At 49.3% G+C, this 26,007-nt stretch overlaps 1 protein-coding gene across 1 annotated transcript in view; it reads right to left on the minus strand.

Moving 5' to 3' along the window:
* Window positions 1–26,007, minus strand: part of Pdia5 (protein disulfide isomerase family A member 5) — an 86,743-nt gene that overhangs the window by 12,095 nt on the left and 48,641 nt on the right. The window contains exons 9-13 of the mRNA XM_060370318.1: window positions 23,767–23,858; window positions 23,581–23,652; window positions 16,268–16,404; window positions 937–1,007; window positions 315–475 (exon numbers count right to left, since the gene is read on the minus strand). Coding sequence (XP_060226301.1) covers window positions 315–475; window positions 937–1,007; window positions 16,268–16,404; window positions 23,581–23,652; window positions 23,767–23,858 — 533 coding nt within the window. The remainder of the gene's footprint in view (window positions 1–314; window positions 476–936; window positions 1,008–16,267; window positions 16,405–23,580; window positions 23,653–23,766; window positions 23,859–26,007) is intronic.

Below are 26,007 nucleotides of genomic sequence, written 5' to 3' on the forward strand. Positions count from 1 at the left end.
TACGTCTTAATATACACTTGCCACACCTGATGGGGATGCACGACCAGGTTAGAGGAGCCAACTGCCCAACTTCTCCTGGGGCGGAGAAGGCAGTTCACACTCACTGAAGCCCATGGAACCAACTAGAATGAATGCCTTCAGATCCTCACAGGAATGTGACTTCAGACCGAGGGAGTCAAATCTCTTGGGTCCTTGGGCCCCGATTCAAGGACAGGGGACCCCCGTAAAGTTCACTTCTCTTCCTTCAAGGCCATCTCCAGGGACCAGGTTAGTTAGGGCACTATCAAAGCCAAAAAAAACCCAAACAAACTTACTTCTTCACCCACTCAATGAACTTGTTCTTTGTTCTGAGAGCAGGCACTGCTTGTTGCTCGCCGTCCTTGAAGTACTTCAGGGTAGGAAATGCCGAGATGTGGAATCTCTCTGCCAGGGCCTCGTTGACAGTGGCGTCCACAGCTGCAAGGACAGCAGAGCTCTGGGGTGGGGGAAAGGCCAACCATGCATTACAGCCCCAGAAGTGGTGCTGCGGGGAAAGAGGAGCCCAGGCGGCAGCCCAACCCTCCCTCAGGCCCCGACAGGCCCGCGCGGGGTGCCTGAATCTCTGCACCTGCGTATCCCAGGGAACAATCCAATCCTGGCATGGCCCATCGCTTCTTAGTGACGGGCTTCTGAATCTGCCTCACCAACCATGCTGGGCAGAACAGGGCCTGCTCCCAAGAGTCAAGGGCCCAGAGAAAAGAGGGACTGGGCAGAGCCCTCCCAGTCAGCTACAGAAACATGGTCTCATAGGCTTTCGGCACTAAACGGTCCTTGGGAGGGGCCCCCAACTGTCTGACCATAATTGACCTATTCCTAGGGGACATGGAGGTACTGCTCATTTCTGGGGACAGGGAGAGCCATCTCAGGGCTGGTGAGGACTCGGGACAGGAAGCTTACCTCGGCATCTCCGTGGAGGACTTCAGCCGCACTCTCAAACTCCGGCTTCATTTTCTTACAGTGTCCACACCCTGTGGGGAGAGTCCAAGGAAAATGTTCTCATGGCATGGAAGCCCTGGCGTTCCCCAGGCTGGCCTCCCCGGTGACTGGCTTGGCCTCACTGTGGGAATCTGGGTACTGGGAAACGACAATGACAACAAGGACTGCGACAAGTGCCAGCTCAAAGAACTCTCCTGCTCAGTCTGTGCGTGTGTGTGTGTGTGGGGGGGGGTGGACTGAGGTCACGGAGACCAAGGGACATGTATGAGATAGTCATATAAACAACACATGTTTTCACATATTTAGTCTGGGGTGCTGCTGGAGCAGAGCTGCTGCATAGAAACTGACGTGGTCACTATTTTACAGGCGGGAAACTGAAGCACTAAGACGGCGGATGGCTGCCTGAGGCTGACCAGACAGACACAGTCAGCCGTGTGCCCCAGCCCCCAGCAGGGCAGCGGGAGGCCCTGGCTCTAGCCAAGCATGTACTTCCTGGTACGGGTGTCGCAGTCACTAATCGCCTTCTCTGAGCTGCAGGGTGGGAATAAAAATCCAGGGAAGCAAAAATATGGGGAAAGCTAAGTTCCGAATCCCTGCAGGAGAAGGTGTGAGGCCCAGGCACGGGACCCGCTTATGTCCAAACCAAATGGCACCCCCTTGGGATAAAGCCTGCCCTTTCCTTACAAGCACACAAGGGAATCCAGATGTCACGGAGGACAGAATTTGGTACATTGAAAAGCAAGCAGGGGCAGTGAGATGGCTCGGTAGGTAAAGGCGCTTGCTGCCAAATCTGACGACTTTGGTTGAATCCCTGAGTCCCACAGAGTAGAAGGAGAGAACCAGAGAACCATTAGCTGTCATTTAACCTCCACAGTACACACATAGGCATGAATATGTGCACAAAAGAACACACAAAAACATGCAAAAAAAAGATTAAAGACATTAAAAGAAAACAGGCGCTCTGTGTGGGTGACGTAAGGGGCTCAAAGAAACTTTTCTTTTCATTGAAAGTGTTTTCTGGCTTTGGATGCTGAAGAGGCTGTGTGGCGAAGAGGCTTTGACAGCGGCAGGAGGCTCTCAAAGGGAGCCTAGCCTGCTGAGATATGACAGCCTTCTTGGGAGTGTGCTAATTGTGTGGGATTCTGGATTTAAAAAAAAAAAAGGAAGACAGACAGTCACGGGCCACTATTAATAAAGGAGACTCCCCCACATCTTCCCTTCCTGGAAGCCACCTGAGTGATTGTACTGGCATTCCTACCTGCACCCAAGCCTTGCCAAGACTGGAGGTCTCCTCCAAAGCCCCACAAAGCTCACATCCAGGCAGTACAGGGATAAATTAGCTCCAGGGTGGACACTCTGCTTCCTGACAGGATCCTAACTGAACACCATGCCCCTAGGCAGAGCACTGGGGACAGTGAAGGAAGTGACTCCACTGGACAGACTTTTGCTCAGGCAGTAGCTGCCATCTGTGGCAGCCAACAAGCTGGCTCTTCCCAGATGGCCTTATGGCAGAGAGCACAAGCCACCCATCAGACAAGAAGGAGGTACGGGATCCTGCTGCTTCTATACAGGCAGCTTCCCACTCCTTCTGGGCTACAACACAAGAGGGAAGAGGGGGTCTCAGGCCCTGGGCTCATCCAGACTGAAGATGGAGCGAACTGTGGCCTGGGGCTTGGGACAATTTAGTGTTCACAGGGTGCTTTCAGGAGATGAAACAGAGAAAGAGTGTCCCTGTGGCTCCTTCCTGTTCCTCTTTCAGGGCCACGCTGCTGGACCTGACTCAGACTGACTCCTCCAAGGCAGGATCTGGGCATTTTTTTCTTTTTCTTTTTTAATTTTTAATTTTTTAAAAATATTTTACAATTTATTCATTTTATATCGTAGCTCCCTCCCTCATCTCCTCCCGGTCCCACCCTCCTTCCTTCGTCCCCCTTATCTCTTCCCCTAGTTCACTGAAAGGGGGTGCTCTCCTCCTCTGCCATCTGCCCATAGCTTATCAAGTTTCATCAGGACTGCCTGGATCCTCTTCCTCTGTGGCCTGGCAAGGCCACATTGCCAGGGGGAAGTGATCAACAAGCAGGCAGAGACAGCCCCTGATCCCCTTACTCAGGGACCCACATGGAGACTGAGCTGCCTATGGGGTACATCTGAGCAGGGGGCCTAGACCCTCTCCACGCATGGTCCTTGATTGGTGCATCAGTCTCTGCAGGGACCCCTGGGCTTAGATTTTTTAGTCCTGTTGGTCTCCTTGTGGAGTTCCTGTCTCCACCATGTCTTTCTATCTGCCTTCTTCAAGAGACTCCCTGTACTCTACCCAGTTTGGCTGTGAGTCTCAGCATCTGCTTCAAACGCCTGTTGGGTGGAGGACCTCTATGGAAGGCTCCCATCCTGTTCCCTTTCTTCCACTACTTCTGGTGTCTATCCTGTTTACCATTCTGAATGAGATTTACGCATCCTCCCTGGGGTCCTTCTTTGTTTAGCTTCTTTAGGCCTGTAGATTTTAGTATGGTTATCCTCTATTCTATGGCTAATGTCTACTTTTAAGTGAATATATATACCATGATTCTGGACCAGGGCATTTTCTACCCTGGGCCTCCACATGAAGCAAAGTAACCACCCTTTAATTGACACAGCAAGTAGTTCCTGGGTAGCAACAGGAAGGACAAGCCTAATTAATCTGAAGAGAACAAGAGTTGCTGGGGCAGATGAAAGGACACGTATCAAATAAATACGCAGCAGGAAAACAGTGACCCCATCTTCAGAGGAAGGACAGCCTCAGAACAAAGATGTCCCCAGGTCCCAGCAAGGCAGCAGCAAGGCAAGGAAGACCACTGGCCCAGAAAGTGTCCCCAGCGGCTCCTGTGAGACACTGAGCTCTGGTCACCAGGGTTGCTTCTCGACAGGGTCGGGGCTCATGTGACTAAAGCCCCATCAATTGTACAAGTGTCAAAGTCATCATTAGTTTGAATTATAAAAACATACTTTCCAGAAAAAAAAAAAAACCAAAACAAAAAAAAACATCTTAGCATCATTACAAACCACCTATCTTTTTCTTCTTCTTCAAGAATTGGGTTTAAGCCGGGCCTGGTGGTGTACACCTTTGATCCCTGCCTCTACTGCTGTCATAGAGGCAGACAAACCTCTGTGAGTTCGAGGCCAGCCTGGTCTACAAAGCAAGTCCAGGACAGCCAGGACTACAAGAGAAATCCTGTCTTGAAAACAAAAAAACAAAACAACAACAACAAAAAGTCTGGGTTAAAACAGGGAGGTTGGCTGGTTGCTTTTTGCACATAAACCTTTCTATGTTCAGATGGCAGGCAGATCTCCAGGAATGACCACGAAGCCCCTTTTATGACAGAGTCTACGTGATGCATACAGAGTGGGCAGCACTAGTTCCCGTCCCTCTCCCTCTCCCTCAGTTAGAAATGTGCATCTTGCACTCAGCTGGGGGCTCCAGGCTGGCCTCGCAGCTACCTCAGAGGCAGGAAGGAGGAGAGGTTGCCTTGGAGGCTGAGTCTCGGGTGCTAAAGACTTACTAAAAGTTCTTCTTCCCCACCGACGCCCCTCCTCCCAAATTCATGAGTAACTTCTAAGGGATCTTCTAAGGGTCTCCCTGGGCTCGGAGAACTCGGGTCCTAGACTAAATAGCTAGGAGGCCAAGGAGAGCCTGATGTGGTCCCTTTCCCCTAAGAGGTAGGCGGAGAAAGGTGGGCTGTCTTACAGATGTCCAGACTCAGGGAAGCTTCCACACTAGCTAATAAGTTAGGAGCAAAAGGGACAGTCGATGGGAGGTTCCACCGTCTTGGTGTAAAATGTATTATGATTGAAAGGCAAGTCTGCTTGAACTAAACAGAGAGGAAGACATCCTTTGGGGGGTTATGGTAAAAATAAAGGAATTCTTCAGTGCTTGCTGGGACCTCACAGGGCTATCTCCAGCCCGGTAATTCTAATGCTTTGCTCAAAGAGATCGCCCCATTTTCCCGCCCGAGGCTGACTTCCCCTCGCTTGGCAGGGTACAGAGTTCACGCTGTACAAGAAGCCTTGGAGAGAAGTTAAGTCCAGAGACATTCCCGCTTTCGGAGGCTGGGCCTGTCATCACCCAGGCCTAGGGAGAAGGAGGGGGTGATGGATGTGAAGCCCTGAACTTGTACTTGCAGAAGGTCCCCGCAACGCTCAGTTCCCTGAGTGTGATGTGTACACAGGCAGGGCCTGGACAGTGGGATTGCACGGGAGGTCGGTGGACGTAAACCGAAAAAGCCTCCAAACAAAATCACCATCTCTTTCTAAACGCCCCAGCTGAGGCAGCAGGCTCCTTGAGGACAAGGAGTTCACCTTGCACTACCTTCATGCCTTTATCGGGTTTCTGTCCTTTGATGCCACTGTCCTGCTGGGGTGGAAAATGGGCTCTATACCACCTGCCAGGTTCTATCAACAGAGGGCCAGAGGCAAGCTCAGGGACGGAGAACTGGCTCACTGCAAGGAGGGGTGGTGATCAGCCCATGACCCACAGTGTCTGCGCCGGGCATGGGGATGGCTGAAAACCTCTACATTCTTCTGCTCGCATGCACGGCTCTCTCCTGCACGTCCAGCCCAGTCTTTCAGGGCAGAGCAGGGAGGAGCTGGTTTTCTGTACACAGCTATTAAAAACTGCCCCGGCACCCCCACGAGACACATGACAGATCAGCTGGTCCATTTCAGTCAGAGTTTGTCGATCTAGGAATGGTAAGTCCCCCCAGATTCACCACCACCTGCCTCTCTTTATCACAGCCCACGCCCTGATGGGTAAGGCCTCATTGAGGACAGCATCGCCCCCAGACCACCCTTGTGTTCTGAGCTGGTTTGGGCCCTCCTCTGAGTCCTTCCAGTTGACCTGAGTCCCATAGATCGAGCTGTTTTTTTTTTCTTCTAGTCATAAAACACTTCTTATTCAGGTATTCCCCCGGCACTTAATCTTAGGTTGCCCGTGCTATCTCCCGATATTTATGAGCAGCCAGGGTCTCTTCACCATATAAATCTTATCACATCCCCTTGCTTAAAACTTTCCAAGGGCTTCCTGCCACAGGTGGTAGAATAAAATCTAAACTCCTTAATCATAACCATAAGCCCCCGTGCCATCTTGTCTCCCACCGGCCCTCCAGCCTCAGCTTTTACGCTACAGTCACGTCAGGCTTACTTCTACTTCAGGACCCTTGACTGCATTCCTGCTCCACCTCAAATACTAATGACGCATGTCCCGTCCAGCCCCACCTTGTTGCAACGCACCCCACCCCACCCCTACCAACTTCTCCTGGTGCTTCTGCTCAAATTCAATCTTCTCCTCTCAACCGGAAGGGGCCTCACCCCATCGTTCTCTCTTCTAACAGCCAGCATTTCCTTCTAGTTTTACCCAATGCACCCTGCCAGCTCAGCTGTAACGTAAATTCTCATTCAGGCAGGAGCCTGTATGAACCAGCTGTTTATCTGGTTCACTCTTGATGTCAAGCTCCACACATTTTTTTTTTTGAAAGCGAGCCTCAAGGCTGTACTGTTCAAGTTTACACCTCTGTACCAAAGTACTATACTATAGCAAGGATAAGTGTCCCCCAAAGGTCTACATGGGTCTAGGCCCCGGTCTGTGCTACTGTCACACAGTGGTGAAACCTTTAGGATGTGGGGCCTAGGATGTGGGGAAGCTACAAGTTAGATCTCTGGAGATGTGCCCTTAAAAGGGACACTGGACTGCAGCCCATTCCTCTTCCTCTCTGTTTCCTAGCCAGCCACGAGGAAGGCAGCCAGCTCCACCACACGCTCCGACCGCCATGTTCCGCCTCACCACAGCCTAACACGGTGGTTCTCAACCTGCCTAACCTGCGACCCTTTAATACAGTTCCTCACGTTGTGCTGACCCCCAACCATAAAATTATTTTCATTGCTACTCCATAACTGAAAATTTGCTACTGTTATGAATCATATCTGATATGACCCGCCCCCCCCCCCCAAAGGGGTTGAGAACTACTGGCCTCAAAGTAATGGGGACAAAGGATCATGGACAGAAACTTCTGAATTGTGAGCCAAAATAGGCCTCTCCAGAGTTTATTTACTTTTTTTTTTCTGAGACAAGGTTTCCCTATGCAGCCCTGGGCTGTCCTGGAACTGACTCTGTAGACCAGGCTGGTCTCGAACTCAGATCCTCCTGCCTCTGCCTCCCAATTGCTGGATTAAAGGTGTGTGTCAACCACTGCCTGGCTTGCCTCTCCTCCTCAGTTTTTAAGTTGATTATCTCAGTTATTTTGGCATGAGGATAGAAAACTAACAAAAAAAAGGCTTAACCAAATGAAATGCTTTATAGCCAAGGGCACAGATCATCATCGCTGAAGTGACTGAACACCCCTTCTTGGCAAAGTTGGTGGTCAAGCTACTCACTGTGCACACACATTCCCTCCTCAATACCACAGAGCACTGCAGCCCCTTCCCAGCCCTGACAGTGTCTTCAGGGATCTCCAGCCTTCTGGACGCTGGGCTAGCACTTCTCGTACCTATGACAGAGCTCACGACAAATCACTAAGGTTTCCCGTTTTAGCATCTTTCCTTCTGCACTCCAAATGAGATGTCAAGAGTGGGTAATAATGAGTCAGTTTAGAATGAGGGGTCCTGGAAAGGTCTGGCTAACGCCTTCCTCCTTAACAACATCCATTTAGGGGCGCTGTGGTGAAACGTAGTGCCTGTGACAGTTACTCCAAGTCCCAACCTCCCCGGGCCTTGCTTTCTGGGTGTCATCCAGCTTTGTGAGATGCAGGACAGTCAGAGAAGTGATAGATGTGGGGAACAGGACTCTGGCCTGCTGCGTTAGTGTCCTCACTGTGATATGACAGGCCATTAAGTTTTATGGCCAGACTTCCTTGTTGGGTTTTTATCATTGGTGTAAGTGTGCTTGCCACTACCTCTGTGATCTACCGAGGTCTCACACAAACACCTCTTATCCCATTCTCCTCTGGCTCCAGGAATGTTAGCCTCCTGTCACCCCCAAAGCCCTTAAACTCCTCTTCACCTCTACTGACAACTGTATTATAGACTAGTCGTGAGCTTTCCTGGATGCTGAAAACAGAATTTTACAGGAGGTCAAATTCATCTGTAAAACGTCCCAGTGGCTCAGTTCAGTGAGTTTCCTACTAATGCCAGCAACATCACTGATGTTTGGGTACCATCAAGCTGAACCACTGACCCCTCGGGACTGAGTCACGTACCCTGACGGATGCTTCTATTTCTCACAGCCCTTCATCCCTTCATTCCATCTTTTATGTTATCGTAAAATGCTGATAACAAGCTTTAAAATTTTTATTTGCAGGTTTCAATCCTGAGGAAATAATCTGACATGTGGATAAATATTTATGCATGAAAGTGTTCTAGGCGGTGTGATTTATAATGGGGAATTCAGTAAACAACTCCAAGTCTCAACATTATGTCGCTGGTTATGCAATTTACAGTGATGGAACATTAGGTGGCCACCAAAAGCATGTACAAAAAGGTGTTTTCAGTATTGTAAGAAAATATCAAGAAGACAATGTATACATTAAAACAAAACAAAACAAAACCCCCAAAAAACTAAAGATAAAGTCCTTTCACCTGACACAAGAAATGAAAAGTTTAGAGGAAGAAAATGAAATGGAAAACAAATGTTACAACAAAGACACACTGTTGACAGTGTTGACACATTCTGGTAGGGGGGCTAGGGGAGGGCTTCAGGAGCAAAACACAAGCCAGCAGTGATGATGATGGGAAAGGCAGACTCCCAGAACCTCAGTGCTGGGATGTGGCTTCCAGGATCACCTGGGTTAACTTTAATTCTGACTGCACTGGTTTGGCCATATGACTTTTGGCAAGTGCACTGGCCTGTTGGTCCACTGGCCTTCCTTTTCATAAAATGGGACTAATGATATTGACCTTACAGGATTTGTCATACGGATGAAGTAGTATATGAGAAAGTGTCTAGATGACACCTGGTTCATAGCAGTTGCTCAGCAAATACTACAGTGTGGCTATGAAAACGTAAAGCTTTGTGTAAGGAGAGGCCCCCACAAGCAAGGTTAAAGCAAGCCACGGACTAAGGGTAAGCAGCAGAGATGTAGAGGAAACACCCAAACAGATGCAGATTAAGACCCACAATGAGAGAACTCTTGGTAAAAGGAAAAAGACAGCCTAGTGAGAAGTGGATATAGGGTATGATCAGGTTGCTTTCATCGGAGAAACTGAAAAGCCTGGAGCACTGGTTTAGCTCTCAAATGACTCCCTAAAAGTTTACGTGCCCAACGGATGGTGTCGGGAGGTATAGAAACCTCTGGAGATGGGATCTGCCAGGAGGAAGGAAGGTCTCTGGAGGTATAATCCCTCCCTTTCTCTGCTTTCTCTCAGTACCTCAGCCTCCTCCACCTGCCATGATGTTCTGCTCTGACTGAAAGGATCAGACTTTGTAACCTATATGTCTTCTAAAGCCTATATTTTTTAGTTTTAGGCCGAGGTTAAGCTAAAGCCTCTTAGTACCTTTCCAGAGAACGAAGGAATGTGACCCTGGCCATCTGTGAGGACAGATATAAAAAAAGCGAGCAAGCAATGACCTTCACTCAGCAAAAAGAATGACCAGACCCTTGTCTTCGAGATCGTGTTTCTTAGCAATCAACCTAGATGGCCTCAATCCTTCTTCTGAATAGCCCCTGACCTCCAACCAAAAGCCCACAGCCCCGATCTTCAAGGATGAGCTAATCACCCCCACCCCCACCTTTAATTGCAGCCGCATCCACACTTGGCAAGACTGGTCAAGCTTGAGCACCTAAAACTAACCAATTATTTTACTTTATAGCTTCCTCATCCAATCCTGAATTGCCAAGACTGCAAACTCAAAATTCCCGTGCCTTGTACTTTAAAAACCCAAGGCCTTTGTCTCCCAGGGCCACTCTTTGCTGACCAGCAGGGGTGACCCCTTTGCGCAATGGTTAAAATAAACCTCTTGCCATTTTGCATCTATGAGATCTGGTCTCCTGAGTTCTCTTCATCGTTTCTGAAAATTAGGCTCCTGCTGGGCCTAACACTGACGAAGGCCCACAGGCAACAGGGCTATGTGACCATGGACTGACACCACTGAAACCATTAGCTGAAAGTAAGTCAGTCTCCCCTCCTTTTACTCTGCTTTTCTCAGTAATGTTCTCAGTGATGAAAGCTGGCTGGTACAGGAGGTTACCTCATGAGAGGAAGTTTAGTTCCTTCAGCACTAGGAGAGCTGCAGGCAAGTTGCCAGTTGTTCAGTTTAGTAGGGAAAGCAAAGGCCAACAGTGTATCCGTTACTTCTACTGCACTGGTGTTTTTGAGACAAGGTTTCTCTGTGCAGCCTTGGCTGTCCTGGACCCACTTTATAAAGTAGGCTTGCTTGGAACTCACATCTATCCACCTGCCTCTGCCTTACTGAGGGCTGGGATGACAAGCATGCGCCACCACGCCCGGCTTGAGGTAAGGTTTCTTTGGGTTTGTGGTTTTCAGGAATTTTGGCCCACTGTGGCACGGAAGGCGTGGTAGAACGGCTTCACTGACAGCGGTGGGAATGTGGGAAGGAGGCTGTTCACATCATGGTAGACCAGGATGCACAGGGTAAGGCCAGAATGAAGGGCCTGGTGACAACTTTCAAGGGCTCACCCTCAGTAGCTTGTTTCTAACTGCTACACCCATCCTCCTAGAGGTTCCACAGCACCCCCAAACAGTGTCATCAGTTGCGGAATAAACATTCGAAACATGAGGTTGTGAGGGATGTTTTGGATTCACACTGTGTCTTGGCTGCTTCTCTGTCGCTGTGGTAAGACACCATGACCAAGGCAGCCTCTGGAAGGAAAGGCTTATTTGGGCTTACGGTTCTAGACGGTTAGAGTCCTTCATCAGCAAGGTGAGGACGTGAGCTGGAAGAGCGCTCAGCTCTCAAACCACAAGCAGGAAGCAATGAGAAGACTGGAAATGGCAGGTGGCTTTTAAAACCTCAGAGCCCACCTCCAGGGACACACTTCCTCTAGAAAGCCCATACCTCGTAAACCTATCAACTGGGGACCAGGTTGAGAGGATATCCTCATTCAAACCACCACAAACCAGAACCTTAAGGTTGCCAGGGTTCTGACTCTGCCACACATGGAAAGGTACAGAAAAACACATCTGGTACAGTAAAACACCTAGAGACTCACTGTTCCAGAACAACGAGTCCACCCCACGGCAAGCAACTCCACTTTGGCAATGAATCCTAAAGACTTAGACACGGCCACCTAGAAAATGTCTCCTGTACTGTCTGAACAGTGGAAGCTTGAGGACAATTGTCCATCAGCAGGGGATTTGTTTAAGATATATGGCACCTCCAAATTATAACACACGGTGCAGTGCTTAGATGTATATGTCAACACTTTTATCTACGTGAAAACATCACAACCCACTGATCAGTAAAGGAAGTCAAATCACAGAAAAATGGATAAAGAGCGTTCCTACGGGTATTAAGATTGGAAAAGAAGACGAAAAGAAAATGAAAGTTCCCAGGATGTGGGTGAAGCATTGGAGAAAGAGGTGGTGATGCGGACATTGGTAGTGTCCAGCCCTGCAGTGGAGAGGGGGTCTGGGAGAGGGGGCTTCCCACTGTTTGCAATTTTCCCACTGTTGTATTCTTATGCAGCTCTTGAACTTAGCTTTGCCAGCAGCAGCAGCAGCAGCAGCAGCAGCAACAACAACAAAGGCATTACCATTATTCTTAAATGATTTGTACAATTAGGAAAGAACAGACAGCAGTAGGAAGGTTTTCAGGGCATGATGGGTAGACTAATCTATACACGTGTTGACAAAGGGGCCAGTTCTACTGTAATTAACTTGAAGAAGTTATAAGCAAGGGAAAGGAGGTTGGAAATACAACTCAGCGGTGAAGAGCATTTGCTGTGCTTGCAGAGGCCCTGGGTCTGGTTCCCAGCACCTACATGGTAGCTCATAACCATCTGTAACTCTAGTATCAGGTGATCCAACACCCTATTCTGGCCTCCCAAGGTACCAGGAATGTATATAGTGCACATACATGCATTCAGGTAAAACACTCATCATATATAATATATCTAAAAAATATTTTAAAAAGAAAAAATCTAAAGGAAAATATTAGCAAAATGATGCCTCCAAATGGAGTGGTTACCTCTGGAAATGGACAGGAAGTAGGTTTTTTTTTTCTTGGTCACTTTTATTTCTTCCTGCTGTGGAGGTACTTTCCCTCAGGCATTCCAGGAGAAGCACAGAAATCAACAAAGGGGCTGGGAGATGAGGCTTGCTTAGGAGAGTGCTTAACTGGCATACAGAAAGCCCTGGGTTTGAAACCTACGAACCACAAAACTGGGCATGGTTGCATAGGCCTCCTGTAGCCTCAGCACTTGAGAGATGGAGAAAGGAGGATCAGAGGTTCAAGGTCTTCCTTGACTGTATTGGAAGTTTGGTGCTAGCTTGGGCTAGAGGCTCTGTCTTTAAAAAGAAGAAGAAAAGGAGGAGAGGAAGAAGGACAAGGAGGAGTACGAAGAGGAAGAGGAAGAGAAAGGAAAAAATAAAGAAGGGAGGAAGAAAAAAGGAAGAAAGGGGAGAACAACAGGGAGAGGTGAATGACAGCCACCTGATTTCTTATACAGATTGTGGCAGAAATAAACGAAGGGCACTGGAGTGTGGCAACAGCCAGTATCTGTGGGGCATGCCTTTTACATGTAGACCCTGCTTTTGTCCCGAGGGGCTGGAGTGGGACTACAGCTACAGGCCTCCACGTGCAGCATTCATGCCAAGCCCTTCATGGAAGCCCGAGGGAGGTCAGGTGCAAGGCTTCGATGATAAAGGAGGAGAGGGCACTCTAGGGCTGCGAAGCCAGGTCTGCCACACACAGCACAATCCATGAGCCTACACCTCTCAGCCCTTTGCCTGCATCTGTCCTGTCCTCCCCAGGAGGCCCAACTTAGCCTCTGGAGAGTGAGGCCCATGGGACAGACTGGCTCTAAGCCATGTGACTACAGCTAGGCTACACAGAGAGTCTTGACAGGTGCAGCCTAACCCCGCCCTTCCAAGGACTATGCAGGCATCAGCTGAATTGGGGTATCTGTATGGCTTACTAGGAGGGAGGGAGGGAGGGAGGGAGGGAGGGAGGGAGGGAGGGAAGGAAAACCATGGAGCCACTGGGCAAGCTGAGGCAGAAGGAAGAAGCTGGGGCAAAGAGAGGTTTCACGGTCAGTCCAACTACAGGGCACTGACAATATACAACAACCAGGGCCCATAGTCCTCCCCCTCTGGGCGCCCAGGAGCAGGGCCACGGGTACCCTGAGAAAGCAGCAGGCACCAAACACACGATGTGTCCTGGCAGCTTACAGTTGCCAGGAGCTCCCGCCTGGGTAGGCCTAGGTCGAGAGGAAAGCTGAAGGCTTTCTCTCCTTGGCCATTCAAAGGCTGACCAGGACAGAAACCACTGTCTCAGCACTTACCGCAATAACAATGCACAGAAAAACTGTGGGTCTTACAGGGAGCCAGCTGGAATAAGCGGACCCTTCTTCCCCATATATCCCTAAACTGCCAAGAGCCATTAAATATAAATTTGTTTATTTATTTATTTTTTTAGTTTAAGCCCTATTCCTTCTGTCTCGGCTATTTTAAAAATCTTAAGGAAGAAGTCAACTCTTTCAGCTAGTTGTTTTTTGTTTTTGTATTTTAGATTTACTTTATTACATATATAGTGTTCTGTCTGCATGCCAGCAGAGAGCACCAGATCTCATTATAGATGGTTATGAGCCACCATGTGGTTGTTGGGAATTGAATTCAGGACCTCTGGAAGAGTAGCTAGTGCTCTTAACCTCTGAGCCATCTCTCCAGTCCTGGCTGGCTCTTCTTTACCCAACAATAAACCTTGCAACTCTGAGAGTCTGTCCTGATGCTCACAGCTTGCGTTTTAGATAGATGCTCATTACAATGAAGCATATACTCTCTAGACAGGCCCAGCCACGAGGCTGGATAAGGACACCTTCCCCAGGTGCCACCGTCCTGTTCTGTTCTCCCCATCACAGTCAGAACAGCAGTTCACTTGTTGAATGTCTCCCTAAAAGAAAGTCACGCTCACTCTCTGACTCAGTAACTCTTGCCCAGGAACCAAGCCGAGCATGGCCGGCCATCCTCAGCAGAGTCTGTGCTTTGCTATGCTGATGGATTCTAGTTCTGTTTTCCTGAGTCTTTGAGAGGGTTTGCTTCCCAGCCACTCTCCAAGTGGCCTGACACTGACACCTGAAATACTACTGACTTTCAGGAGTCACCCTCTCTTTACAGGAAAAACCCAGAATCGCTCTGCAGGCCTCGAGCCTCTTGCCGGGGGCTTTGGGAATACTCCGACTGGAAGTTCAAAGCCAAGCAGCTAAGAGTGTTCCCCGTGAATCCCACCCTGAGCTCTGATTGCCCTTTACCCCTGAGGCCTCAGCCCTTCCCAAGCTGAAAGGCACGGCTCCTGTTGAGGAAAAGAAGGTCTAGAGAGCATACTATTTAAAGCAGAGCCACTGCCATCGAAGGGGACATCAGCAGGCAGCTCATGCAGAAACGAACCTCGCGCTGTCTCCTGAACCCCGCACTCTGCAGGAAAGTAGAGACGAACACATATCCTGACCCATGAATGGACAGGGTGTGACTGAGCATCCAACTGACCAGAAGAATAGGTATGTAAAGGAGAAAATACTGGAGCATCTGCCTTTATAGCTGGGCTGAGGATGCAAGCAGGGTGACTTCAGCTCTGAATCCAACAGAATACCCCCCCTGCAAGTCTTGCTTCCATCCTCCATTTTGAGACAGTCCAGGAAAGCATAATTTAGCTTGAGGGGTGGGTATCCAGGCCATGTTTGTCTCTAAGGTACTGCTAACTTTGGGAATACCTTTTTACTAAGCCTCCCAACCCACCCAGCCCCCTATTCCGGCCTAGAGGACAGCATAGGCCACAGGCCGTCATTAATCTTTGCTTTCTTTTTCGAGATAAGGTCTCACTCTGCACCCTAGGCTGGCCTCAGACTCACACAGATGCATGCCATCTTCCTCTGCTCTTCTGACACTGTCCTTAATCAACAGGGTCACATAAGACCACAAATCTAAAGACTCCTGGGGGGGGGATGCTTCTGAGCCTTTTGCCTATTTTCTAGGATTAGAAACAAAACTACAGGAAATGGTTTTCTTCTGGATTCTCAAGAATCTGGCACTTTTAAGAGGGAGAAAATGTTAGGGGAATTCATAGTAGCAGCTCCCCAAGGGATCAGGCTAGTAGAACCTGGCATGCCGGACCCTCCCACCCTGCCAATCCCCATTCTGTGGCCACCAAAGACTGAAGCAGCATAAGACTCCAAGCAGTGGGGCCATGTGTGACAATCTTATAAATCACACGCACTGGATGGCACTGCAGTTAAGATGGAAGGCAGCCCTTCCTGAGGCCGCCGCTCTGCGGGCCTGAGGGCCTCCAGCACACAGGGTTAATCAACCTCGTATCCCCCTCCTCTGGAGAACACACTCATAATCACTGGTGGTAGCAGAAGGCTGTGAGAACTGAGCACCTCTCATGTGCATCCTTGTCCCGGGCCATTCAGCTCATCTCCTCTTGGGAGCGGCCTGGCCTTTCCCAGAAGCCACTGGAAGCTCCATGCAGAGCAGCCATCCTTTACTCTCCCATAACCTTGCTCTCCCTTTCCAGGAGCAGCCCTCTTCTCCCGAAGCCACCTAGTCAACCTTTTTGGTTCTCCATAGCACAGGGAGGACACGGGCTCAGAAACAGGGTAAGCTCCATGCCTTCCAGGCACTCTTGAGAACACCAGGGCCCGTGATCCTCTGTGGTCATCTCGGTGTGAGACTGAACATAGGTGAAGCAGCGGGGGGGGGGGGGGAGGACACTCTAGATGCTGGCCCCACTGCCTATTCAGCCATCAAGAAAGGGCAGGCCCTCTCTGTACCTTGGTTCCCACCCTAGGTAAGTGAAGGGCCTGTTCTGCTGTAGTAAGGATCTAAGAACATACCCAGTGTGACTCCTTAGCCATTGCTGGCGTGAGGAAGACACTCAGGCCTGCGGAGGACGCAGCTTCACCGAGGTCTCCTGAGGGACACTTGTGGCCCAATCAGGACTTTTGTGCACTTCTGATGGAGATACGTACAGGGCGGGCACATGAGCTGAGGCTAGGCACCGCACTACTTCCTGCTCTGTCCCCTGGCCAGTCAGTCCCAAGGTGGTGTCCTACGCTGAGGAAGGGGGAGGTAGGGGCAGCAGAGTTCCACTCACATGGGGCATGGAACATGACGAGGACAGAGGAGTGCTCCTTCACAAACTGGTCAAAGTCTTCATCGGTCAGGTGATAAACGGAGCCGCCCTCATCTGCCCAGGGAGTCTCGGGGACCTGGGGCTGTGGTGGCTGTGGACTGGAAGACCAAAAACAGGCAGAGCTCAGAGTAAGCCCTGGGGCCTGAACAGCCCTTGCAAAATCCAGCCCCCTGGACACATAGCTCCCCACACCAAGGCCTTTTACAACAGTGGAAACGGGACCTGGATGAAGAGTCCTGGGCAGAGAGGGACTGCCCTGCCTATCTCCACCTTCTCTCAAGAGGAGCACCGAGGTGCTTAGCTGTCACCCAGTGAGCATGGCAGCTGTTTGCTCCAGCTTTCTAAGACACCTCAGGAAATCTGACTTTCCCAGCAACTGGAGGGCTTGCCAGCGTTTTCAAGGTATTACGAACGTCCAGGAAGCCGGTGAGAAGGAACAGCGGTGGCGTGGAGTGACCACTGAGCCTGAGGGAAACCAGGCCAGTGGTATGCACATTGCCAGGATCTGGACTACCTTACTAATTCCTTCCAGAGGCCAAGAACAGAGCGGCTGGCGCTCCCAAAGCCCTCATCAACGTCATCACTCAACAGCTGCGAAACTCCAGCAGCTGCCTGCTCCTTCAGGACCTGTTCGCTCTGTAGAGAACCACACACCGGTGTCCATAGCCCCTAGTACTACGGGGAGGGAAGGCTCCTCAGGTACCCACTTCCTACCCAGGACGTGATGGTTGGTGACATAAGATCCCTGCTGCTTTTACTGTCAAGCACCTTTGCCAAAACCCCTTAACTGCAGCTTGGAGAAGACCCTTCGGGTGATAAATGTGAACAGACGACTAATGTTCCCTGCCTGTAGGCACCTCCAGCAGGGAACATTTTAGAGTTCAAGCAGCCAGGGCTGGAGAATTAATCACCGAGTAACGTGGCTCACACAGCAGGACCTGCCATCTCCCAGTCCCGCAGAAGCAGGGGCTGGGCTCGGAGTCTACGGAGCCCATGCTGACTCCGTGGACTGAGCTCCAGGTGCTGGGAAGCCTCAGTCTCACGGGTCTCAAGACACAGGAAGCAGCAAAGCCTTTGGTCCGTGTTTACCCAGTGTCAGACTGGAACTGAGCTGGCAAAAGTGAAGATTCCTAAAAAGACACTTGAGTCTATCTGACTACCAGACTTGAAACGGTGGAACCCTCAAGACTCAAGGATGTCCCTGGGATCTGGGAAAGGAAGGGTACTAGTCGGAGGGAGACTTGATCTCCCTGAAAGAGATTCCACACAGTCCTACAGTATGGACTGAAGTTCAGATGATGACAGGTCAACAGTAGGCAGGACCACACTCTGAAAAGGACCATTTACAAGTATCCTTGGCCCTCTATTCAACCATTCATCTCACATCAGAACCCCAAAGATGGCCTCTGGGGAAGATTTGCTGAATCCCTATGTTCCCAATGGGGCCACATTGAAAAAAAGAAAGTCTCTCTTTTCTTACTTTTTTTTTTTTAAGGCCGAGTCTCACTATGTAGCCAGTGCTGTCCTGGAACTTGCTACGTACTCCAGGCTGGCCTCGAACTCAAAGAGATCTGCCTGACTCTGCATGCTCTGAGTGCGGAGATCAAAGGCGTGCACCACCACACCCTGCTGGGTTCCACTTTTAATTTGGCTCTTTAATTGGCTTATTGAGGATGGGAGGTGGGACCTGACTTGGGACACAGGCTGTGATTCCCCAAATTCTCTAACAAGATGGCAATGGTGGCGAATTCAAGCGTTGGGAAATCAGCAGCCAGATACTAGTTCCATGAAATCTAGCCACGAACCCTTAAACCGGTTACATTAGGGAATTCATCTTCCAAGTAAATCTCTATAGCAGCTGGCTGTGGTAGCGCATGCCTTTGAGCCCAGCAAAGAGGGACAGATTTCTCTTAGGAATTGGAGGCCAGCCGGGTCTGCATAGCAAGTCCCAGGCCAGCCGAAGCTCTATTTAAAAATGATAAGTGAATTTTAAAAAGATATCTATGGCAGGCGATTTGTCACGCAGAGACTAGGCGCCAGTCAGTATGCATTCAGTAGGGGCAGGTTAGGTACACCGTGAACCACCTCTGTCAGTAGAGGCTGAGCGCTGAGGAATGAGTATTCTTTACACAGCAGCATGGGCAGATTACTGGAGATGTGCATAGCAACCTATCATCTACTAGCTCTTGTATAAAAAAGGGAGATATAGTGCTCTTGTTTGTGTCTGCTATGAAAGAAAAAAAAACGACTTGAGACCATATGAGATGATGTTATTCCCTCTAGGGAGTGGCAGGGAGAAAACTCAACAACATGAGAGGCAGAAGCTACGTCTTGGCAGGGTATTAAGGAAGAGCCTGAGAAGCTTCCAGTTTAGAGACTACCCTAAAACCACAAAGGAGCTTTGTCTGTTTGTTTGGAACGTGTAATTCACTGAAATGACAACAGGAAAGAAAAGAGAAGTCAGCACAATTGCAGGAGCTAGGAAAAAAAAAAATCACCTTGGTGACAGGAGCCACAGCTTTGAAGTGGGGGTACAGCTGGGCTGAAAATAGGGGAGTGTCACTATAAACCCGTCCTAAGGAGCACTCATGCCACATACCACTGGGGGACTACTTTCAGGAGAGCACTGAAGGATGGAGCACATCTGTCAGGAAATGTGCTGAAGCGGGAGCGAGGGAAGGAGCAGAAGTCTGTCTGCAGAACATTGGGTGGAACATTTCACCGTCTGCCTCCCCAGGCAGCCAGCTCTCTGCAGACAGGGGCCCCCTCTGGCTTTCCTATCTCTTGCACCCAGTGCACAGCAGACATCTAATGCAAGCTTGCCTGCAAAGAGGGAAGAAACCTGGTTAAAGGAGACAAGAGGCACGCAGAGGGCTTGAGATCTCCAGGCCAGCCTGGTCTACATAGTGAGTTCCAGGCCGGGATTACATAGTGAGACCTTGTCTCAAAAAAGTAGAATAAACAAATAAAAATTTAAAAAGGCATTTCAGATTGCTCTGAAAGAAGAAATCGTAATTTATTTTCTGTATCTCTGATGAGAGCTAACGCCAACCAGTAGAAACTCTTAGAGAAGAAACACTGCAGAAGTTTGTATCTTCATCAGACAGCAGAACCAGGGGGAGAAAGCAGCTGTATAACATGCCTGTGACCCCAGGAGCCTAGGTAAGCAACTTCAGCTTTAAATATCTACTGGGCAATGGACTACTCTCTGGCTTTTTTACAGTTATTTCTCAGGTTCTCTCAGAGAGAGAGAGATGCTCTGTAAATTTACAAAGGACTACCTAGACATTCCTAGATAATCATGGATAACTTGAATTCAAAATGAGGCAAAGGGCTGGGGTCATAGCTCAGTGGATAAAAGTGTTTAGCACGCAAGTGTGAAGATATGGGTTCAAATCCCCAGAGACCATATAAGAAACCAGGCATGGTCTCATGTAACCATCCCCAGTGCTGTAGAAGGTGGACACAGGAGGCTCACCAGGCTTGCTAGCTGCCAGCCTAGCCCTAGATGTGTTGAGAGACCCTGTTGCAAGGGAATAAGGCAGAGCATGATAGAGCAAGGCACTCAGCGTCTCCTCTGCAAAAGGAACTTTCATTTGCCTGGTTCAGTTGTTGTCTCTGAGGCTTATTGCCTCTATCTGCTAACCTAGGCCTCTCTGTAACCCTAGGCCTCTGTCTGCAAACCTATAGGCCTAGTACTGGAAGCTTCTAACCTAGGTCTAGACTATTTTCAGCCTCTGAGACTTACTGCTTAATAAGCTCATCTCTTCTGCTTCTTACTGAGTTCTGGGCTAGCTGGTTCAACTCAGCTGTTCTGGCTCAAACTATTTTCCCAGCTGACTTATTCAACCTGGCTTCTCTCTCAGCCCTGGGATTGCTCTGCTTGGTGTCAGACTTAACTCCAGCAATCTGCTATAATCTGCCTCCTTCTCATTCTCTGACTCATTTGGTCTTCAGTTGAGTTCTCTCTCTGCAAACTGTTTCTCTGTTACTGTCCAGGTAAAAACTGCTTTCTCTCTTTCTCTGCATGGTCCCCTAAGTAGCTTCCGTTTCTTCTCTTCTCGTGATAGTTGGGCGTATCCTAGTCTGTCAAATCTTTCACTGATTTGTCACTTTTTCTGCCACTCAATTAAACATCACTTTCAAACTTGGGTGCGTCCTTCAACAAACTAACCTTACCTTCATTGTTTGGGATTAAAGGCATGTATCATCACACCTGGATCTAAGCTTTTCTTTACCTGAAACTTGTTCTAAACCAGGCTGGCCTTGAATCACGATCTGCTTGCCTCTGTCTCCTGGATTAAAGGCGTGTTTGTATTCCAGAAGATCACACACACTAGAAGGTTTTTGGATGTGATCTCCTGCCAGAGCAGCCATGTTCTGAATTAAAACTCCTCTACAGGACTCTGAATGGGTACATGTGTATTCACCCCCATACATTCAAGTATGCACAGACCACACATACAACACCACATTTTTACAAATACACACAACTTAAGAAACAAAACCAGTGAGGTAAAGGGCACGATGGGTAATTGCTGGGGCATGGTTACTGTCTCCTCAGTACCATTCCAGGCCTCTAGCTGCTTTCATGTGCTCTGAAGATCAGACAGAATATCTGTCTTGGGCTCTCTAAGACTGAAAGGGCCATCTGTAAGCTCATTTCAGGGCAATGTGGGAGTCACAGAGAGAGGAGGGAGGGCAGGTTCTCTCTGGGGCTTTATATACCACTGGGACAAACAGCCAGGATGGAGGTACCCTGATATTTTCACTCTTGGCTGCAGAGACCATGGAGACCAGCTCAGCACCAGGACAGTGGGTAAGATGAGCCCCTCTGCTGCCTACTAGGATGGAGGGAACTGGTAAGACTTGAAATACATGAGACAAGGAGAAACCACACATGGAGCTGGGTACACACAGAGGAAAACATGAAGGGAAATTCATCCAAATATCTCTGGGTAATAGGGCTCAGAAATACTTTTTCCTCACACTTTAAAAGTATTTTATAAGAAACATCTTACATGAAGGCCATAAACTAAAAAAACAAACAAACAAACAAACAAACAAACAAAAAAAAAAAAACCCTTAAAATTTTAAAGTAGGTAGCAACACAGTGCCGTGGCTAACTCTTGCTGGGGCATAAGATCGGCAGCTCACTGGACTTCCTGTAAGAGGTGACTTGTCTCCTCCAACTTTGGTAAGGGGAAGCACTGCTGTGTGCCCCAACACACAATTTTTCCTTCCTGGCACTTCCTTCCTCTCTCATCTTGAGACTACATGGGTACTAGGCTGACAGGGGCTCCTGACCCCCAGAAGGAAGGTGGGAGGAGACAGGCATGGTCAGGAGAGCAGTCCAGAGCAGGTGGCCCTGGGCTTCAGTTGATCAGGTCAGTGGGGAGGGGTGGGAGTGGGGAAGAAGCCAGTGGGTGTGGAGAGGCAAGAAGAAGCTACAGGACAGGTGGCAGGCTCCAGTGGAGAGACAGCAACCAGTCACAAATCTCCACAAACCCCACATCGACGACGGAGAGCTGCCCTCTCTGAACACAGCTCCCCACTCCCTGCCCCGCCCCAGATGAAACCTTATCCTTCGAGAAAGAGATGAGGGTGTTTTGAAATGAGAAAAGGTTAGAGAAGGGGGAGGAAGCTGGCAGATTTTATGCTCCGGTGACAAATGAGATTGCTATTTGTTGAAACCTTTTCCCAAGGTGGACCGAGATATGTCAGGCTGGAGGAGAGTACACGCTTATTATCAAATGAAAAAGGGAAATAAGAAAGTGAAGGCCCGGGTTAAGACAATGAACACAGAGTAATAGGAACAGCCTTCCCCGGCAGGGGCTGAAAATGAGGTAACCGATGGGGAGAGAGATGTGAAAATGCTTCCAAAAATTACATGTCTCTATGCAAACACAGGTGGACTGGTGCTTCATCTCCTGGGCCCCTGGGAGCTCAGGGAGATAGGGCCTCAACCTTCAGAAATCCAACAGAGCGCTCCTTCGGGGTTTTGTTTTTAATATAAAACCCATCCTTTTCACAATTTCTGAAAACACACATCTTGAACCTCTCTATCTTTAGATAACTAATTCTTTAACCCTAGGGTTTGTGCTCAGGATCCCTAAGGTAAAGATGCCAATATATATTAATGAGCTGGCAACTGGAGAAGGGATGAAGCTGAGGTCCCATGCTCAACTCTGAATGGGACCCCAGGGTGTCTCCTGAGGAGCAGGGTCAGTGGTCTTGCTACCCATCACCAGTTCTACAGTCTGGGGCAGGCTGCTCCATCCCTCCGCCCAGGTTAACTTGACCATGAAACAAAGATTAAAAACACCTTCTTGTCAGTTCTACTGTGGGTACTCGACAAGAAACTCTATCAGGTCCTTCCAATGGGGTCAGCCACAAAGAAGAACCCCCAAACTGCTGCTGATCTTTCTAGATGTATGCACAAATAACCACAAGTGAGAGCAGGGTGGGCACTGGGGAGAAGGTGGCCTGGGGGGCGCTGGGGAAGGAGTAGCCTGGGGGCTCCAGAAGAGAACACTGAGCTCGGTGAAGGTGGTGGCGAGATTAGGCTCAGGTTAGGATGAGTGGAATGCTCAGTGGGATGACAGGACCCAGCAGCTGGCCTGGCTCATGCCAGCTAAGATGAGGGATGGGGCCGGCAGAACTGTGAGACTGGATCTAGTCATATTATAAAGCAGGGATTGAAGGTTGCCACGAAGCAGGCTTGGGAGGGGCCATCTCAAGAGTCGAAGGCATTAGAATGTTCCAGAGCAGCTTCATAGCATCAAATACAGCGTTGAATTTTTTTTTTTTTTAAATAAGCACTCAAGTGACAGTCCTATTTTCAGAGAGCCCTCCATGGAACTCTCTCAGACTTGACAAGGCGGGGTGAGAAATACTTCTAGCCGTCACACAGTTGAGGGGAGGTGTGGGTGGGGGATGGTAGTGGCATGTTTGAATTTGAATGGGAAGATTTCTGACTTGACTACACCGAGACAGTCAACAGGTTAGATAGGCCCTCCCCACGAAGAAAGAGGGAGCGGGGACTCTAGACAGGCCCCACAGGTTACCACAAGTCAACAGCTCAGCAAATCCTCATGGCTCCTGCACCCCCTATCACAGATCCCCATGGGGTACAGCCATGCAGGCAGCAGATCAGTCTTCTCCCTTCTTTGACCTCTACTCCAGCATAGCCCTGTGAGTGAGGGCCTGCCCTTAGCATGGCAGACGCCTGCCTCCAACCCCCCATGGACCCAAACACAAAATGCCCAACTCACTTCTTCAGCCACTCCACGATGTCCTCAGCCGTAGACCCGTAGTTCTCATACTGGAACAGAAACCGCCCTTTCCTGTGAAAGGCAACGCAGAGGGACAAAGAGGGATCAGTAAGGGAGACCAATGCCCCGGGGTGGGGAGCGAGGGCGGGGGTGACACGCACTGCAGAAGGGAGTCAGGAGACTCACTCGAAATAGCAGATGGTAGGGTAGCCACGCACGTTGTACTCCTCCTTGATGTTCTCAAACTCCGAGGGGTAGACGTTCATCCCAGCCAGTACCTGAGAGGACAGAGAAGAGACCGGTCTCCTACCCACACCTGTCCATGCGAGGCCTGGCCGGGTGTCACACTGCAAGATGACACACGGGACAAAGCCTTGCAGGCTGGCGTGCAACCAGGGGGACGAGGCTGTCTGAGCCAGCCCAGTTCACAATGGAGAGCTTTGGAAAGGTCAGGCATCTGGGTTCCGGGGCTGCCCTCCAGATAGCTGGTCCACAAGAAAGAGCATTTGGGGCCAAATAAAATGGGGTTCCGGGGGCTTGGAGCATGGCTACAGCCACCTAAGAACACAGTGTTTTTTTTGTTTTCGGCTTATGTCAACTCAGGCCGATCTTTCTAAGATGCAGAAACAGAGGCTTCTGAATACACTCAGCCTTTCTGTACAAGGGCCTTGGATATCTTCCTGGACGTCTCCTGTCCTGTCTGCAGGCTGCCCACCTAGGCTTGATACAGTAGTCTTAGACTCCATTTCCCATATGTGGTTAAGGAGAACGTGGATCTCACTGGACATGAGCAATGAGGTCTCCACAGACCTACGTAACCTTCCCCACTTGCATGGCCCACACCCTTGAGTTGGAGTGGAAAGCCTGGGTGGCTGTGTTACTCTTATGTGGCGCAGTGCTAAGAGCAACCCAGAACGAAGTGTCTCATGTGATGCCCTTCCTATGGTGGCATCTTCTTCTGTGGGGCTGGATGAGGTGCGTACGACTCTTGAGTCTGTTCTCATGAGAGAATGTTGTTGAATGGCAAGACACAGGAAGGCTGCTTACAGAGCAAGGGGACACAGGGATGAAGGGGGAGAGCATAAAAGGCAATATAGGAAGCTAGACATCACCAGTTCTAACAGAAGTGGACACACAGAAGGAGAACAAGGAACATGGTGACGCCAGTGGGCAACAAACTTGACCCTAGTTTCTGTACCACCTAGGAGCTGTGTGGCCTTCAGAAAGCCACTCACCTTCCCTGAGTGACTTTGTTTGGAAGGTATAGGGGATGTAACAACTTAGGTCAAGGATTTTAAACACAGACTGGTGCTCTGTGACATCACAGTCCTTCTTTCCTTGATGGTCTTGTCATGCTGTCTGTGCCTTCAGCCTCCTCAGTCCCTGAAATTGGGGCATATCTTTCCTATTGTTTTAAATACCTAGCTTAGTGCCTGGCATACAACAGACACGTACTAAGGGCTTGCTAAAACATAGGTTTCCCCTCACCCCATCCATTTTGGGATGTTGTGAAAAAGGCAGGGGGGGAATACACCTGAAACAGAACTGACGAGAAGCCCTGGAGCCCTCTCAAAGCCACTGTGCACGTTCCCCAGATTGATTCAGTCTCTTCCAGTAATATTTATCTATTTCCAGGTTCTTTTTTCCTGTCTAATTGATCTCCTTCAAGTCAGTGCACATTTGCCACAAGATTAATCGCACACATCCTCTTTTTTCATCACACCACTTCTCTGCACCAAACTTTACAATCCTACTGACTACGGGCGAAAATCCAACTCTACACTCAGCCCATATGGTCGCTGTCTCGACTTCGAATCCTTCGTTCTTACGAATCTCTTAATTGTACACCTGCTAGGGTCTAGATTTTTTTTTGTTGTTGTTGCTGTTAATTTACCAAGGAAGGAGACAGTCTAAGATTTCAGCACGGGAAGGAAATTGGCCTGTCTGCCTATTCAGACACCTTGCAAAGCATGTGTCTTCTTCCTCCTCTTCCTCCTCCTCTACCAGAGGCTTGGAGTATGTGCTATGAGCTCCTGACAAACACGCAGACTGCAGTCCAAACCCCCTACCTAGCAGACACATTTCCTCTGACAAGGCCCAGCTGCCTCTCTTGTACCTCAGTTTCCTCTTCTGCAGCAACTCGTGTGTTCTGATGATTAAGAGACAACACAAATAAAGTCTGTTTGAACTCAGGATGAATTAGGTATTTTGTTAATATTACAAAGTTTACAATCTGCTTACATTTCCACAGCACATGCTATTTTTGCTTCTGGTCCCTCACTTTGGGCATTCTGGTCCCCAGATGATTGCTGAAGATGCCTATTCCCTACCACTAAAGATTCATTCATCCATTTAGGCAAAAAATAATCTTATCTCCTGGGCAGACTTTTCAAAACACCTATTCTTGGAGTGTCAGTTAATCTCAAG

Source organism: Meriones unguiculatus, chromosome 17 (genome assembly GCF_030254825.1).
Source record: "Meriones unguiculatus strain TT.TT164.6M chromosome 17, Bangor_MerUng_6.1, whole genome shotgun sequence".
NCBI lineage: Eukaryota > Metazoa > Chordata > Mammalia > Rodentia > Muridae > Meriones > Meriones unguiculatus.